At 41.6% G+C, this 19,114-nt stretch overlaps 1 protein-coding gene across 1 annotated transcript; it reads right to left on the reverse strand.

Annotated features, from left to right (window-relative positions):
* Positions 1 to 2,248: 2,248 nt before the first annotated feature.
* On the reverse strand, positions 2,249 to 8,166 carry LOC114890274 (inosine-5'-monophosphate dehydrogenase 1-like). Its single transcript, XM_029213710.1, is given in 5 exon segments — positions 2,249 to 2,409; positions 2,412 to 3,272; positions 3,275 to 3,678; positions 7,689 to 7,927; positions 8,131 to 8,166. Coding segments are annotated over 5 exon segments (1,701 nt in total).
* Positions 8,167 to 19,114: the final 10,948 nt, after the last annotated feature.

The raw sequence follows: 19,114 nt of genomic DNA on the forward strand, positions 1-19,114 counted from the left end.
GTAAATAATTTAGTGCTACTTTCTCCAAAGGTTATATCCTTTCCCAAGTTTATTTCCATGGTGGTCTTATTTAATCCTTATTAAGAAGAGAGAACTCACTGATATCCATTGTAGGGATGAGTTAATTAAGGCAAAGAGGATATGCAAGTATTTCCAGATTTACTCATAGTCTGACCCTCTTTTCCTTTTGTATTTAACAAATACAGCTATTAAATCATATATATATATATACACACACATATATCCAAGTTAGTGTATTATATTTCTTTTTATTTTAAGCTTTGTTTTGTTTTTCATTTCCAGGTGCGTTTTCAAATTAACCTCTCATTTTGTCATAAAGTCATTCACTTTTGTAATTAGTCATTATGCAATGGTGCTTGTCCTGTTTATGTCTCACTTTTTATAATTTACCAAGGGATTTCCAGCTAACGAAACCTCAGTCAGCTCATTTTATGGTTTAGGAAAAATGCAGATTTCATCTAATTGGTGAACCAATGTCTGTTTATTAGATAACCTCATGAAGTGCAGAATCTAAGGAATAACTTTTTTAAACCAGAGACTTGCCAGTTTGAATAAAAATGCTTCTATGGGCATTTGGAAATAAAATGCAACTTTGGCTTGGTAATTGTAGCTTGACAGATCAGTTACTAAATTCCAGCACACAGGGAATTCTAAAGGTGAATTGTCAACTTGCTACAAGGTTTTCAACCAGGGTCCATAACAGGTGTATGCAAGTCCACAAATGTCAGGATTTGGCAGATATTGCTTGATAAGATTGTATTGGGAGACTTCCCTGGTGGTGCAGTGGTTAAGAATCCACCTTCCAATGCAGGGGACGTGGGTTCGATCCCTGGTCGGGGAACTAAGATCCAACATGCTGTAGGGCAACTAAGCCCACGCACCGCAGCTACTGAGCTTGCGTGCCACAACTAGAGAGAAGCCTGTGCACTGCAACAAAAGATCCCACATACCGCAATGAAGATCCCGCTTGCTGCAACTAAGACCTGATGCAGCCAAATAAATAAATAAAATTTTTTAAAAAAAGAATGACAGATGATGTTTAAAAACAAGATGGTATTGGGTTTTGAAAGACTGGGTAAAAATACGTGATAATATATAGTTTTAGTGTTTCCCAGTGGTTGCTAGACCTATGTGTACAAAATTATCTTTACTAACTTAATAAATAAAAATACATTTGACCCTTGAACAATGTGGGTGTGAGAGGGACCGACCCCTTGTGCAGTCGAAAATCCATATATAACTTGACTCCCCCAAAACTTGACTACTAATAGCCAACTGTTGACCGGAAGCCTTACTGATAAACAGTCTGTGAACACATGTTTTGTATGTTACATGTATTATATACAGTATTCTTACAATAAAGTAAGCTAGAGAGAAGGAAATGTTATTAAGAAAATTATAAGGAATAGAAAATGCCCTTATTGTACTGTACTTTATTTAGCGATACCATAGGTTTATGTCATCTGTTTACAAGATGAATCATCTGTTAGTACCTACCTCATTATTATTATTATTTTTTTTTTGTGGAGGCATTGAAACCTCTTGATTTATTCAGATTATTTAACATACAATGATGCAACTGTGACCCCAAAGTGTGCAAAGTTAAAACCTTCAACTGCAGCTGAGAGGAGAGGACAGGAATGGTACACCTGGGCACGGGGGTGAATCAGGGCCAGGGATGGGGTGGCCTGAGGAGCAGGGCCTGGATAGTCCAGGGCCAGGGGAAGGGGGCAGAGACCTTCCTCTGGCCTAGGTCAGGAACCCAGAAGTGCCACATGGCTGAGGGGGCAGCAGCCCAGGAAGGGGCCAGAGGCAGGGCCAGGAGAGCACCATTTCTGGGGTGGGGCTAGGGAGGGAGGTGCCCTATAGGAGAAGCCGGGGGGGCCACCTGTCCCGGGGTGGGAGCCGAGCTGGAGCAGACTGCAATGAGAAAGACCTGAGGCAGGCGCAGGGCTTGAGAGCCTAGGCTGGCTGGGCTCAGGGGAACTGAAGAAGGAGGAACCTGGGGGGGCTCCCAGGGCAGCCCGGCCTGGGAGCAGTCCTGAACCTGTGGCGGAAGCCCAGAGAGGGGCCACAGAGCCTCAGGGCCTCCCCTCCTGTCTCCCTGGAAAGGTGCTGGGTAACCAGTAGTGCAAATCTGTGGACATCTCAGTTATGGAGGGAGGCTGTGCCCAAAGAGGGACCCTGGGACACAAGCCCTCTGCCACCTTGGCCTCCACCACCGTCCTCAGTACAGCCGCTTCTTGTAAGAGTGCAGGCCGTGGACACCACCCTTCATCTGAGCTGACATGGCCTGCTTCTCAAACTTGAGCTCTCCTGAGTACATGGACCTCAGCACAGACAGGCTACGGGCACCAAAATCGTGGCAGCCGTGCTGGATCCCACTGTGAGGTAGGGCACGAACTTCTGAATGGAGCCTTTGTCCTGGATGGAGCGTGCGATGCCCTGCGTGACCTTCACCTTATCTCCCTCACTGAAGTAGCGCTTCTGGCTGCTGCTGCTCTTCTCCATGGCGTCCAGCGAGCCCATACCCTGGTACTTCTTGAGCCTCACGCCATCCGAGAAGAAGTACTCTCCAGGGGCCTCTGTGGTGGCGGCGAGCAGGGAGCCCATCATCACTGTGGAAGCTCCAGGGGCCAGGGCCTTGACCACATGCTCCACGGTCTGGATGCCACCATCGGCTATGACTGGCACCCCGAAGCGCCGGGTGTACTCAGCCACCTTGTACGTGGCAGTGCCCTGGGGCCGACGACAGGACATCACTTCTTGGGTGATGCAGATGGAGCCACAGCCCATGCCCACACGCAGCCCATCCACACCAGCGTCAATCAGGTTCTTGGCCTGAGCTGCTGTCACATTTCCCCCAGTCACCTGGAGGTGGGGGTACTTCTGCTTGATGTGGTGCACCATGGCGATCTGATACACAGAGTCCCCTTGGGATGAGTTCAGCACTATGATGTCGGCACTCGCCTGGGTGAGCAGGTCCAGGTGGTATTTGTCATCCTCATGGGTACCCATGGCCGCCCCACACAGCATCTGCTTGTGGGAATCCTTGGAGGCCAGAGGGTAGTCCTGGTTCTTCTTCAGGTCGGTGCGGGCAATGATGGCCACTAGCTCGTCTTGATCATTGACAATGGGCAGCTTCCCTTTCTTGCTGTGCTGCAGGATCTCATTTGCCTCTTTCCGTGTCATACCCACTAGAGCCACCACCAGCTCATTCCACGGTGTCATCACCTCACTGAGGAGGGTGTGTGGTCCTTCTCGGTGAGGGAGTCGATGTCTTGGGAGGTGACGAGGCCCACCAGCTTGCTGGTGCCCGTCTCAGTGATGGGGATGCCGGAGAAGCCATGCTGGATCTTGGCGTCCAGCGCCTCGCCCACGGTGTGTGAGGGACTCAGCACCACAGGCGTGATGAAGCTCTGTTCAAACTTCTTGACCTTCTGGACCTCGTTGGCCTGGAACTCTGGAGTGCAGTTGTGGTGAATGAAACCGATACTGCCCATCAGAGCCATTGCGATGGTCATGTCAGCCTCTGTCACAGTGTCCATGGGGGAGGAGATGAGTGGCGTCTTCAGCATGATCTTCCAAGTCAGGGCTGAAATCAGGTCCACCTCATCAGCTGTGAAGTCTATGAATCCTCGGAGAATCAGGAAATCTCTGGGAAGAGAGGAAAGTGAATATTACTGGGTGAGGAGGGGTTCCTGAAAAGGGAAGGGTCTGCCACTCCAGGGGAAGCATCACAGGGGGTGGGGAGAGGACTGAACCATCCTCATGCCCCCTGCTAGCATCTTGTCGACTGTAGCTCCCATTATTGTCTTAAATGATACAAAAAACTGTAGATGTTATATGTACTACTAACACTAGACATCAGAAATGAAATAAATTGGAATTCCCTGGTGGTCGAGTGGTCAGGACTCCGAGCTTCCACTGCAAGGGGCACTTTTTTGATCCCTGGTCGGGGAGCTAAGATTAGGCATGCTGTGTGGCACGACCAAAAAAAAAAACAATGAAAAAAAAATAATGTGAAAAAGAAATTCATATTTATTTACAGGTATAATGATTCTTGCATTGATAATGAAGAAGCAGCTATATGATTGCTTTATGGTAGCCTAGTAATTTACACAGTTGCTTCATGGTAGCCTAGCACATACACTAATGAATTAATAATCTGTAAGTGTTTATGTGCATAAGTTTTGATAAATTTTAACTTTTTAATAATGGATATGTGTATATTTTATGGCAGTAAATGATAAAATAGGCTAGTTCCTACATATATTTTATGCATTTGTGACATACTTAATTTTTTCTTAATTTTTTGATATTTTAAGCTATATAGTTTGTCTATGAATTTTTTTCAAATTGTCTCAAATCTCCAAGAAATTTTCCAATATATTTATTGAAAAAAATCTGTATATAAGTAAACCCATGCTGTTCAAACCTGGGTGGTTCAAGGTTCAGCTGTATTTGGGAGGAAGTGAGATTTATCAGAAACAAAGTTGATTTGCCTCCTCTAGATGCTGAGTTGATATGGAACGATTTAGCGCTCTCTCTCTCTCTCTCTCTCTCTCTCTCTCTCTCTCTGTGTGTGTGTGTGTATGTATGTATACATCATGTCTTATTTCTCTCATTTATAAAATTCTGGCTACTTTTATGTTTTAATGTAGCATGGTATGGAAGAGAGCTGTACAATCGAATTTTCTATGATGATAGTAGCCACTAGGCTCCTGTGGCTATTGAACTGTGGCTAATGCAAATGAGTAACAGAATTTTAAATTAAATTAAATGTTAATTAGTTTAAATCTGAATAGCCATCTGTGACTAATGGCTACTGTATTGGACAGTGCCATTTTAGGCACTGACATACCAGCAGTGCTCCCAATACAGTGAGAACTGCTAGGTTAACATGTAGGGGAATGGCTACTAAACACTGCTATTTCAGGTGTGAAACAACAAAATTCTCTGCTCTCTTACCCCAAGATAAATATTACCTGTATCATTGACTTGATCAGTATCATGTGTTGTATCAACTCTTTCATTTTCTGTCTTTTCTCTGTAAGAATGGCTAGCCTTGACTTCACTGTATTTCTTCTTCATTTAGCCCATGTTTATTGAGCACCTGTTATGTCTCGGTGCTGGGTATGCAACGGTGAATAAGAATGATCAGGTCCCTGTTCCCACAGGGAAGGGCTAGCTTGTCTACTCCCTAATCTCAATCTTCCCCCTCCCCATGTCCCCAGCCTCTGGGATAGTAACAACTGGACATACTGCTAAATGAACAAATAAAAGAATATTTCTGGATTATTCCTTTGAGATTCATTGTTTCTAGACTGTATGAGGAAGTTAATTGATCTTTTATGCTTCTACTGTCCTTTAGATTCTTCCTTTGTTCACTTTTTCCCTTCAACCAATTGAGTGCTTTGGTAGGGCAGCCTTGTCCAAATTGAAGTTGCTGAAAATAAATAGAATTATCCTTCCATCATGCTATTTTTTTCTTCTTTACCTCTTGGTCTTTTTTTCTTATTTTCCACATTAAATTTGAGATAAGAGTTGAGGAAGGGGACAGATGGCCAAGCAGAGGACTCATGGGCAGGGTTGTGAGGTGTACAACTCCAGTCCTTCTCTCTCTAATTTACTCTCTTTTCCCTTCAAGCCATGGATACATGACTGACTTTTCCCTTCATGTTCTTTCTATTAGAAGACTGTTCCCCAATATTCCCAACACTTGCCTCTTTCTATTCTAAAAAATTGTCTCACTTTCCTTTGAAGGACAGGTCAACATAAAAGAAAACTAGAAGTCAACCTTGAGGTCATTCATTATAAAGTTTACATTCTTTTTTTTTTGCGTTACGCGGGCCTCTCACTGCTGTGGCCTCTCCCGTTGCGGAGCACAGGCTCCGGACGCGCAGGCTCAGCGGCCATGGCTCACCGGGCCCAGCCGCTCTGCGGCATGTGGGATCTTCCTGGACCGGGGCACGACTCCGTGTCCCCTGCATCGGCAGGCGGATTCTCAACCACTGTGCCACCAGGCAAGGCCCCTAAAGTTTACATTCTTGATTGACCTCATACTCTTAAAACATTCCTCTAATCAACTTAACATTTTTAGTAAATGCCCTATAGGAGTTTTCTTCTGTACTTTTTTGACTTTGTGGTGATTATCAATGTAGATATTTAACAAGATCTGCAGGAAATCTATATTGGTTCCAATAGGAGCACCTTTATTTTGTTTGGAAGAACAATTGTTCTGTGGTGGTCAAATATACTCAAAATAACTATACCATCAAAAGTCAATCTCGGGCTTCCCTGGTGGTGCAGTGGTTGAGAGTCCACCTGCCGATGCAGGGGATACGGGTTCGTGCCCCGGTCTGGGAAGGTCCCACATGCCGCAGAGCGACTGGGCCCGTGAGCCGTGGCCGCTGAGCCTGCACGTCCGGAGCCTGTGCTCCGCAACGGGAGAGGCCACAACAGTGAGGGGCCCGCGAACCCAAAAAAAAAAAGTCAATCTCGATTCCATTTAAAAATCAAATTTGAAACTGCAATCACATTTTTAATAACCTCACTCCAGAGGCTCTGTATTTTTTCGTGAGCGTGGGGATCTATCCAGGAGGTCGATCTGCTTACTGCATACCTGGTTTTGAATTGTTCATAGGATTAGGAGGCTTTCAGTCATGTGCCAGAAAGCTAACTGCTTTCTTTCCTATTGCTTCTGTAACAAAGTATCCCAAACTCAGTGGCTTAAAGCAACACACATTTATTCTCTTACAGTTCGGGAGGTCAGATGTCCAAAAATTAATCTTGGGCTAAAATCAAGGCATCAGGAGGCTTGCGTTCCTTCTGGATGCTCTTGGGGAGAATTGGTTTTATTGTCTTTTCTAGCTTCTAAAGGCTGACCACATTCCTTGGCTTGTGGCCCTGCATCAATCCTACCTCTGCCTCTGTTGTCATATCTCCTCTCTGATCCTGACCCTCCTGCCTTCCTCTTAAAAAGCCTTTGTGATTATGTTGGGCCCACATGCATAATCCAGGATAATCTCCCACTGTCAAGATGTTTAACTTAATCACATCTGAAAAATCACTTTTATCGTGTAAAGCAACATATTCACAGGGATTAGGATGTGGGCATCCTTGGGAACCCATATTATGTTAGCCATATCAACTCTAACTTAAAAAAAGAAAGGACACATTTGCTGCAGAGCCTCATTTGTTCTTTTGACATGTCCCCATCCTTTTTTTTTTTTTTTTTTTTGTCCCCAACCTTTTTTAAGCACTTCCTTACCTTTTGGGTAGCCATGACTCTTGATATCAGAGTTGTGTAAACGTTCTTTATTTTTTTTTTAGTTTTTTGGCTGCACCCCGTGGCTTGTGAGATGTTAGTTCCCCAACCAGAGATTGAACCTGGGCCTGGCAGTGAAAGTGCCGAGTCCTGACCACTGGACCACCAGGGAATTCCCAAGGTTCTTTAAATCATTAAGAGTGGCTGAAGGAGCTGCAAACTTGGGTGCTAAGGTGCAAATTCAAACTAAGAAGGCTCTTGTTACTGATTTTCACCTTGTATTTAATGCAGACATTAGGAGAACATTTCTTTTGCTAAAGGACAGCTGCTTTTCCTTCTACAACTCCAAACTCTACATACTTCTTTTTAAATTTTTAAGTCTCAGCCTCATAGTCACTCAATCTCTTCCGATCCAAGTGGATGAAAGATACAGTGTCCCTTGTTTCCTTTCTCTCCCTCATCTTCCACATCCAATCTCTCAGAAATTTCTTTAATTTTTGCCTCCAAAATATCTATTGAATTTGGTCTATTCCTCCCATCCCTGCTGCCACCATCCTTGTCCAAGTGCCCATGATCTCTCAGCAGAACTTCTAGAATAGTCTCCCAAAAGGCCTCTCTGCTTCCATAGTTGTCTATCTCCAATCCATTTCCAAAGAACAAGTATAGTGATTAAAAATTTAATATATGTATGTATGTGTACATATCTACAACTTTATATCTGGATGTGTGAATCTGGTTATGTCACTTCCCAACTTAAAACATTTTCCGAAGGTTTACTTTGTACTTAGGGGAAAAAAAAATCTGAATCCTTTATAATAAACTACAGACTCCCTGCTTACCTCTTCAACCTTATCTCCTCGTTCCTTGACTACCATGTCCCTATCAACCTGGACATCTTTAATGTTTCAGAGATGCCCAGCTGTAATCCACACTGGAGACATCTATTTGTACAGGTGACTCTCTTTTCCTGAAGCTCTTTTACTTCCTGTTTTCAATGACTAACTCCTTTCCATCCCTTCAGTTTCAGTTCAAGTGATACCTGATCAGCACCACTTTCTAATACTTTCATTTGTGTTAAATCCCCACTTTTCTGTCACTGAAATTCCCCCCACAGAAATTTTTACAGTTTGAAAATTTATATTTATTTATTAGTTATCTTGACTATTCTTTCTCTTTCTCATTGGCTTGTAAACTCTGAGAGGAGGGTACCACGTTTATTTTATTCCCAGAATGACCGGTGCTTAGCATGGTGCCTTGCATATGATAATTATTCAAGAAATATTTGTTGAAAAAATGAATTAAATATAGAATAAATATTTGGGTAACTGGTAAAATATCTTTTTAGGACTTTATTTTTGTGAGTTGAGAATCACAGTGTTCAAGCAAGATGTGTTGCTAACTGGGAGAGTGAGAAACCAGTTTAAAGGTATACAATGTAGTTCAAGGTACTTTTTTTTGTGGTACGTGGGCCTCTCACTGTTGTGGCCTCTCCCGTTGTGGAGCACAGGCTCCGGCCGCGCAGGCTCAGCGGCCATGGCTCATGGGCCCAGCCGCTCTGCAGCATGTGGGATCTTCCCAGACCAGAGCACGAACCCGTGTCCCCTGCATCGGCAGGCGGACTCTCAACCACTGTGCCACCAGGGAAGCCCCAAAGTACTTTTTAATTAAATATTAAATGCCACAACTTGTTTCACTTTGGTAGAAAACAGGCCAAGGAGTAAGAGTTTGTTTATAATTAAAATAACACCGAAAATAGCATTTTGATTAAAATTTGAGAAAGTTAAGATCTAATGTATAACCAAAATGAAAGATATTCAAAATGCTTATAAGAAAATCAAAACAAAGCAAATAAATAACATAAGCAAGTAAAAGAAACAAAAGCAAAACCAAAAGCTCTCTATTAACAAAGGAGGATGGTAGTGGGGTGGGGAGCACTTCTTTTTCTCTAAAATTGTCAACTACTGCAAAAAAAGCATGTTTACTAAAACTTTTTCAGGGCTATGTTAAGGATTCAATAATATTGAAAAACAATGGCAAATGTGCTTAGTTTGCTTTGGTCTCCTGATTATTTTAGTAGGGGTGATTTTTAGGGTATTATAAGTCGTCTTCAGGAAGGCAGTTAGAGGCCTGGGTGCTACTGGTATATAATAGAAACAAATCCTTGTGTACAGAGGGAAAAACTTTACTATAGCTTAAGGTCAAACTAGAGCTGGAATATAGATTGAAAAGCCCAGTTTATAACACCAAAAGTAGGGACTGTGTGCCATAATAATTGAACTTCTGACAAAATGAAAGTTACTTCAGGAGAGAAATATAGAGAAAGTTGACTTTATTCTTTAATAAATGTGAAACATAAAGCATATAAAAACTTAAATTCTAAGTATCACTTTAATGTTCAAAGACTATATAATATGTTTGTGTGTTTCTTAATGGAGTGTACATTTAATAGCTAAACATACTGAAATTCTTATGGAAATATTTATTTCTTACTAATTAAAAAATGCATTGGTCCATTGGTTTTATCCTATGGGTTCTCTTACTTTTTATTTACGGCATGAACTATCTTGGTGGCTCATTTTTTTTTTTTTTAACATCTTTATTGGAGTATAATTGCTTTACAGTGGTGTGTTAGTTTCTGCATTATATCAAAGTGAATCAGCTATACATATACATATATCCCCATATCTCCTCGCTCTTTTGTCTCCCTCCCACCCTCCCTATCCGACCACTCTAGGTGGTCACAAAGCACTGAGCTGATCTCCCTGTGCTATGCAGCTGCTTCCCACTAGCTATCTATTTTACATTTGGCAGTGTATATATGTCCATGCCACTCTCTCACTTCGTCCCAGCTTACCCTTCCTCTCCCCGTGTCCTCAAGTCCATTCTCTATGTCTGCATCTTTATTACTGTCCTGCCCTTAGGTTCTTCAGAATGATTTTTTTTTTAATTTTAGAATTTAATTTATTTTTTTATACAGCAGGTTCCTACTAGTTATACATTTTACACACATCAGTGTATACATGTCAATCCCAATCTCCCAATTCATCACACCACCATGCCGCCACCACTTTCCCCCATTGGTGTTGATACGTTTGTTCTCTCCATCTGTGTCTCTATTTTTGCCCTGCAAACCGGTTCATCTGTACCATTTTTCTAGGTTCCACATACATGTGTTAATATACGATATTTGCTTTTCTCTTTCTGACTTACTTCACTCTGTATGACAGTCTCTAGGCCCATCCACGTCTCTACAAATGCCCCAGCTTCATTCCCTTTTATGGTTGGGTAATATTCCATTGTATATATGTGCCACATCTTCTATATCCATTCACCTGTCGATGGACACTTAGGTTGCTTCCATGTCCTGGCTATTGTAAATAGAGCTGCAATGAACATTGTGGTACATGACTCTTTTTGAAATATGGATTTCTCAGGGTATATGCCCGGTAGTGGGATTGCTGGGTTGTATGGTAGTTCTATTTTTAGTTTTTCAAGGAACATCCATACTGTTCGCCATAGTGACTATATCAATTTACATTCCCACCAATGGTACAAGAGGGTACCCTTTTCTCCACACCCTCTCCAGCATTTATCGTTTGTAGATTTTTTGATGGTGGCCATTCTGACTGGTGTGAGGTGATACCTCATTGTAATTTTGATTTGCATTTCTCTAATGATTAGTGATGTTGAGCATTCTTTCATGTGTTTGTTGGCAATCTGTATATTGTCTTTGGAGAAAGGTCTGTTTAGGTCTTCTGCCAGTTTTTGGGTTGGGTTGTTTGTTTGTTTGATATTGAGCTGCATGAGTTGCTTGTAAATTTTGGAGATTAATCCTTTGTCAGTTGCTTCATTTGCAAATACTTTCTACCATTCTGAGGGTTGTTTTTTCGTCTTGTTTATGGTTTCCTTTGCTGTGCAAAAGCTTTTAACTTTCATTAGTTCCCATGTGCTTATATATATATTTTTATATCCATTTCTCTAGGAGGTGGGTCAAAAAGAATCTTACTGTGATTTATATCATAGAGTGTTCTGCCTATGTTTTCCTCTAAGAGTTTGTTAGTGTCTGGCCTTACATTTAGGTCTTTAATCCATTTTGAGTTTATTTTTGTGTATGGTGATAGGGAGTGTTCTAATTTCATTCTTTTACATGTAGCTGTCCAGTTTCCCCAGGACCACTTATTGAATAGGCTCTCTTTTCTCCATTGTATATTCTTGCCTCCTGTGTTTCAAAGATAAAGTGACCATATGTGCGTGGGTTTATCTCTGGGCTTTCTATCCTGTTCCATTGTTCTATATTTCTGTTTTTGTGCCAGTACCATACTGTCTTGATTACTGTAGCTTTGTATTATAGTCTGAAGTCAGGGAGCTTGATTCCTCCAGCTCTGTTTTTCTTTCTCAAGATTGCTTTGGCTATTCGGGGTCGTCTGTGTTTCCACCCAAATTGTGAAATTTTTTGTTCTAGTTCTTTGAAAAATGCCATTGGTAGTTTGATAGGTATTGCATTGACCCTTAGATTGCTGTGGGTAGTATAGTCATTTTCACAATGTTGATTTTTCCAGTCCAAGAACATGGTATTTCTCTCCATCTGTTTGTATCGTCTTCACTTTCTTTCATCAGTGTCTTATAATTTTCTGCATACAAGTCTTTTGTCTCCTTAGGTAGGTTTATTCCTAGGTACTTTATTCTTTTTGATGCAATGGTAAATGGGAGTGTTTCCTTAATTTCTCTTTCAGAGTTTTCATCATTAGTGTATAGGAATGCAAGAGATTTCTGTGCATTAATTTTGTATCCTGCTACTTTACCAAATTCATTGATTAGCTCTAGTAGTTTTCTGGTAGCATCTTTAGGATTCTCTATGTATGGTGTAATGTCATCTGCAAACAGTGACAGCTTTACTTCTTCTTTTCCAATTTGGATTCCTTTTATTTCTTTTTCTTCTCTGATTGCTGTGGCTAAAACTTCCAAAGAAATGTTGAATAATAATGGTGAGGGTGGACAACCTTGTCTTGTTCCTGATCTTAGAGGAAATGATTTCAGTTTTTCACCATTGAGAATGATGCTGGCTGTGGGTTTGTCATATATGGCCTTTATTATGCTGAGGTAAGTTCCCTCTATGCCTACTTTCCAGAGGGTTTTTGCCATAATTGGGTGTTGAATTTTGTTGAAAGCTTTTTCTGCATCTGTTGAGATGATCATATGGTTTTTCTCCTTCAACTTGTTAATATGGTTTATTATATTGATTGTTTTGGGTATATTGAGGAATCCTTGCACTCCTGGGATAAACCCCACTTGATTATGGTGTATGATCCTTTTAATGTGCTGTTGGATTCTGTTTGCTAGTATTTTGTTGAGGATTTTTGCATCTATGTTCATCACTGATATTGGCCTGTAGTTTTCTTTCTTTGTGACACCTTTGTCTGGTTTTGGGATCTGGGTGATGGTGGCCTCGTAGAATGAGCTTGGGAGTGTTCCTCCCTCTGTTATATTTTGGATGAGTTTTAGAAGGATAGGTTTCAGCTCTTCTCTAAATGTTTGATAGAATTCATCTGTAAAGCCATCTGGTCCTGGACTTTTGTTTGTTGGAAGATTTTTAATCACAGTTTCAATTTCAGTGCTTGTGATTGGTCTGTTTATATTTTCTATTTCTTCCTGGTTCAGTCTTGGAAGGTTGTGCTTTTCTAAGAATTTGTCCATTTCTTCCAGGTTGTCCATTTTATTGGCATATAGTTGCTTGTAGTAATCTCTCATGATCCTTTGCATTTCTGCAGTGTCAGTTTTCCCTTCTCCTTTTTCATTTCTAATGCTATTGATTTGATTTTTCTCCCTTTTTTTCTTGATGAGTCTGGCTAGTGGTTTATCAATTTTGTTTATCTTCTCTAAGATCCAGGTTTTAGTTTTATTGATCTTTGCTATTGTTCCCTTCATTTCTTTTTCATTTATTTCTGATCTGATCTTTATGATTTCTTTCCTTCTGCTAACTTTGGGTTTTTTTTTCTTGTTTCTCTAATTGCTTTAGATGTAAAGTTAGGTTGTTGATTTGAGATATTTCTTGTTTGTTGAGGTAGGATTGTATTGCTATAAACTTCCATCGTAGAACTGCTTATGTTTCATCTCATATGTTTTGGGTCATCGTGTTTTCTTTTTTTTTTTGCGGTACGTGGCCTCTCACTGTTGTGGCCTCTCCCGTTGCGGAGCACAGGCTCTGGATGCGCAGGCTTAGTGGCCATGGCTCACGGGCCCAGCCGCTCCGCGGCATGTGGGATCTTCCCGGACCGGGGCACGAACCCGTGTCCCCTGCATCGGCAGGCGGACTCTCAACCACTGCGCCACCAGGGAAGCCCAAGGTCATCGTGTTTTCATTGTCATTTGTTTCTAGGTATTTTTTGATTTCCTCTTTGATTTCTTCAGTGATCTCTTGGTTATTTAGTAGTGTATTGTTTAGCCTCTATGTATTTGTATTTTTTACAGATTTTTTTCCTGTAAGTGTCATCTTGTCTTTTAGCATTGTGGTCGGAAAAGATACTTGATTGGGACATCCCTGTTGACCCAGTGGTTAAGAATCTGCCTGCCAATGCAGGGGGCATGGTTTCAAGCCCTGGTCTGGGAAGATCCCACATGCCACAGAGAAACTAAGCCCTTTCACCACAACTACTGAGCCTACGTGATGCAACTACCAAAGCCCATGAGCCTAGAGCCCATGCTCCACACCAAGAGAAGCCATTTCAGTGAGTAGCCTGCGCACCACAATGAAGAGTAGCCCCTGCTAACCGCAACCAGAGAAAACCTACGCACAGCAATGAAGAACCAATGTAGGCAAAAATAAATAAATAAATAAATAATTTAAAAAAAATATATATACTTGATACAATTTCAATTTTCTTAATTTTACCAAGGCTTGATTTGTAACCCAAGATATGATCTATCCTGGAGAATGTTCCATGAGCACTTGAGAAGAAAGTGTATTCTACTATTTTTGATAGGAATATCCTATAAATATCAATTAAGTCCATCTTGTTTAATGTGTCATTTAAAGCTTGTGTTTCCTTATTTATTTTCATTTTGGATGATCTGTCCATTGGTGAAAGTGGGGTGTTAAAGTCCCCTGTTAAGATTGTGTTACTGTCGATTTCCCCTTGTATGGTTGTTAGCGTTTGCCTTATGTTATTGAGGTGCTCCTATGTTGGGTGCATAAATATTTACAATTGTTATATCTTCTTCTTGGATCGATCCCTTGATCATTATGTAGTTTCCTTCTTTGTCTCTTCTAATAGTCTTTATTTTAAAGTCTATTTTGTCTTATATGAGAATTGCTAGTCTAGCTGTGTTTTGATTTCCATTTGCACGGAATATCTTTTTCCATTGTCTCACTTTCAGTCTGTATGTGTCCCTAGGTCTGAAGTGGGCCTCTTGTAGACAGCACATATATGGGTCTTGTTTTTGTATCCATTCAGCCAGTCTGTGTCTTTGGGTTGGAGCATTTAATCCATTTACATTTAAGGTAGTTATCAATATGTATGTTCCTTTTACCATTTTCTTAATTGTTTTGGGTTTTATTTATTGTAGGTGTTTTACTTCTCTTGTTATTATAGGTCTTTGGGTTTGTTATTGTAAGTCTTGTAGGCCTAGAGAAGTTCCTTTAGCCTTTGTTTTAAAGCTGGTTTGGTGATGTTTAATTCTCTTAGCTTTCACTTGTCTGTAAAGGTTTTAATTTCTCCTTCGAATCTGAATGAGATCCTTGCTGGGTAGAGTAATCTTGGTTGTAGGTTTTCCCCTTTTATCACTTTAAATATGTCCTGCCACTGCCTTCTGGCTTGCAGAGCTTCTTTTGAAAGATCAGCTGTTTACCTTATGGGGATTCCCTTGTATGTTATTTGTTGTTTTCCCTGGCTGCTTTTAATATTTTTTCTTTGTATTTAATTTTTGACAGTTTGAATAATATGGGTATTGGTGTGTCTCTCCTTGGATTTATCCTGTATGGGACTCTGTGCGCTTCCTGGACTTGATTGACTATTTCCTTTCCCATATTAGGGAAGTTTTCAACTATAATCTCTTCAAATATTTTCTCAGTCCCTTTCTTTTTCTCTTCTTCTTCTGGGACCCCTATAATTCGAATGTTGGTACGTTTATTGTTGTCCAGAAGTCTCTGAGATTGTCCTCAATTCTTTTCATTCTTTTTTTTTTTATTCTGCTCTGTGGTAGTTATTTCCACTATTTTATCTTCCAGGTCACTTATCTGTTCTTCTGCCTCAGTTATTCTGCTATTGATTTCTTCTAGAGAATTTTTAATTTCTTTTATTGTGTTGTTCATCATTGTCTGTTTGCTCTTTAGTTCTTCTAGGTCCTTGTTAAATGTTTCTTCTATTTTGTCCATTCTGTTTCCAAGATTTTGGGTCAACTGTACTATCATTATTCTGAATTCTTTCCCAGGTAGGCTGCCTATTTCCTCTTCATTTGTTTGGTCTGGTGGGTTTTTACCTTGATCCTTCATCTGTAGTGTGTTTCTCTGTCTTCTCATTTTGCTTAACTTACTGTGTTTGGGGTTCCCTTTTTGCAGGCTGCAGGTTCATAGTTCCCGTTCTTTTTGGTGTCTGCCCCCACTGGGTAAGGTTGGTTCAGTGTGTTGTGTAGGCTTCCTGGTGGAGGGTACTGGTGCCTGTGTTCTGGTGGATGAGCCTGGATCTTGTCTTTCTGGTGGGCAAGCCCATGTCTGGTGGTGTGTTTTGGGGGTCTGTGACCTTATTATGCTTTAGGCAGCCTCTCTGCTAATGGGTGGGGTTGTGTTCCTATCTTGCTAGTTGTTTGGCGTAGGGTGTCGAGCACTATATCTTGCTGGTTGTTGAGTGGAGCTGGGTCTTTGCATTGCAATGGAGATCTTTGGGAGAACTTTTGCCGTTTGATATTATGTGGAACAAGGAGGTCTCCGGTGGACTAGTGTCCTGAACTCAGCTGTCCCACCTCAGAGGCACATGTGTGACACCCAGCTGGAGCACCAAGACCCTGCCAGCCACATGGCTCAGAAGAAAAGGGAGAAAAAAAAATGACCGAAAAAAATAATAAAATAAATTTATTAAAATAATAAATATATATATTATTAAAAAATTAAAAAGTCATAAAAAAGATAAAGAAAGAAGAGAGCAACGAAACCAATAAACAAATCCACCAGTGATAACAAGTGCTAAAAACTATGCTAAAATAAATAACCAAAAAGACAGACAGACAGAACTCTGGGGCAAATGGTAAAAGCAAAGCTATACAGACCAAATCACACACTCACAAAAAGAGAAAAATGAAAAAAAAAAATATATCTATATATTAAAAAAAAGGAAGAGAGTAGTCAAATCAATAAACAAATCTACCAATGATAATAAACTCTAAACACTAAACTAAGATAACCAGAAACCAGAAACAAATTAGATGCAGAAAGCAAACCCCAAGTCTACAGTTCCCCCAAAGTCCACCGCCTCAGTTTTGGGATGATTCATTGTCTTTTCAGGTATTCCAGAGATGCAGGGTACATCAAGTGTCAAGTTGACTGTGGAGATTTAATCTGCTGCTCCTGAGGCTGCTGGGAGAGATTTCCCTTTCTCTTCTTTGTTAGCACAGCTCCTGGGGTTCAGCTTTGGATTTGGCCCTGCCTCTGCGTGTAGGTCACCTGAGGGTGTCTGTTCTTCTCTCAGACAGGACGGGGTTAAAGGAGCCTCTGATTAGGGGGCTCTGGCTCACTCAGGCTGGGGGAGGGAGGGGTACGGAGTGCGGGGCAAGCCTGCTGCTGTAGAGGCCGGCACGACGTTGCACCAGTCTGAGGAGCGCCGTGTGTTCTCCTGGGGAAGTTGTCCCTGGATCACAGGACCCTTGCAGTGGCGGGCTGCACAGGATCCCAGGAGGGGAGGTGTGGATAGTGACCTGTGCTTGAACACAGGTTTCTTGGTGGCTGCAGCAGCAGCCTTAGCATCTCATGCCTGTCTCTGGTGTCCGCGCTGATAGCCGTGGCTGGCGCCTGTCCCTGGAGCTCCTTTAGGCGGTGCTATTAATCCCCTCTCCTTGCGCACCCTGAAGCAATGGTCTCTTGCCTCTTTTGCAGGTCCAGACCTTCTCCCGGACTCCCTCCCAGCTAGCTGTGGCGCACTAGCCCCATTCAGGCTGTGTTCACGCAGCCAATCCCAGTCTTCTCCCTGGGATCTGACCTCCGAAGCTGGAGCCTCAGCTCTCAGGCCCCGCCTGTCCCGGTGGGTGAGCGGACAAGCCTTTCGGGCTGGTGAGTGCTGGTCGTCACTGATCCTCTGTGCGGGATTCTCTCAGCTTTGCCCTCTGCACCCCTGTTGCTGTGCTCTCTTCCATGGCTCCGAAGCTTCTCCCCTGCCACACCCCATGTCTGCCAGTGAAGGGGCTTCCTAGTGTGTGGGAACTTTTCCTCCTTCACAGCTCCCTCCCAGAGGGGCAGATCCTGTCCCTGTTCTTTTGTCTCTGTTTTTTCTTTCTTCTTTTGCCCTACCCAGGTACATGGTGTTTTCTTGCCTTTTGGGCAGTTTGATTTCTTCTGCCAGCGTTCAGTAGGTGTTCTGTAGTAGTTGTTCCACATGTAGATGTATTTCTGCTGTACTTGTGGGGAGGAAGGTGGTCTCCACGTCTTACTCCTCTGCCGTCTTGAAGGTCCGCCGGTTCTCACACTTTTAATTAAACTATTTTTGATATATTTGAATTAACAGTAGTACAATGAACATCAAGGAAATGAATAACTCTCAATCAGTAGGTAAAGAAAGAGGCAACAAGTTCAATATTCCAGTTTCTTCAACAGTGATTTTTTTCTTTCTCTGCAGGGATTTTCTAAAGACAGAGTGCTAATGGGCTGCAGGCTAATTGTTGAGAAATACTCTTGTTGCGTAGCTGCAAAGATCAGAGACGCGAGTGTAAATAGGCCTGGGTTCATTATGCTGCTTGGGGGCAGTGGCAGGTTCTGAGAGAGGACACTAATGCCTTCAAAGAGATGCTCTTATCAGAGTAGTGGGACCTGGGTCTACAGTCAGGCCAAGAGGCTGCATTAATTCTATACAAGGTCCTATAGAAGATCAGCTATTGAATGAAGAAGAAATAAATACAGTGAGAATTTAAAAGAGGGCCTAAAGGAATATTCTTTCAAATAGGTGCTGTGGCTTCCAAAGAAATCTTAAAATCTGATGAAGACCGATTTTTTTTTCCTTGCATGTTTGTATGGCTTTAAACTTTCTATAACTTTGGATAAGTGAAATCAAGCTAGGCACCAGACCTTGTAGTTTTGATATGAAATGAAGAATTCTCATTCATTACATTTGACTAAAAGCTCAGTCCATTGCAATTACATGTAAAACTTGCAATGAACTTAAGTCCCAGATCTTCCTTTCACTAGCCTAGGAATCTTGGACTAATCACTTTACCTCTCTTGGCTGCAGTTTCCTCATATGCAAAATGGAGTAATGGAGTAGGGGAGAAGAAAGCAAATTTTGATCTAGAGAATAAGCTAAGTATTTTAGAGCTCTAAAACCCTGTGACTGTGTAAACAGAAAACAGAGCTGCTCCTTGCATCAATTCTTTGTTGGAGTAGCTGTTATTTCCTGTTGTAAAATTGGGACAGTGTCTAGTTGCACTGTAGGTGTTAGCATCTATGTAATGTACGTCAGTCTTAATACAGCATCTAGCATATAGTACATGCTAAAAAATTATGGTTATGATTATTACTCACATTTTATTATCATTACCAATGTGGGTAAGTTTTGCATCTTCAGAGGACTATAAAAAATATTTGTACTTGGCAAATTATGTAGCAGAGAACTTGTGCTTTGTGAAAGA

Source organism: Monodon monoceros, unplaced genomic scaffold, assembly GCF_005190385.1.
Source record: "Monodon monoceros isolate NGI ecotype Baffin Bay Population unplaced genomic scaffold, NGI_Narwhal_1 Super_Scaffold_11, whole genome shotgun sequence".
Classification (NCBI taxonomy): Eukaryota; Metazoa; Chordata; class Mammalia; order Artiodactyla; family Monodontidae; genus Monodon; species Monodon monoceros.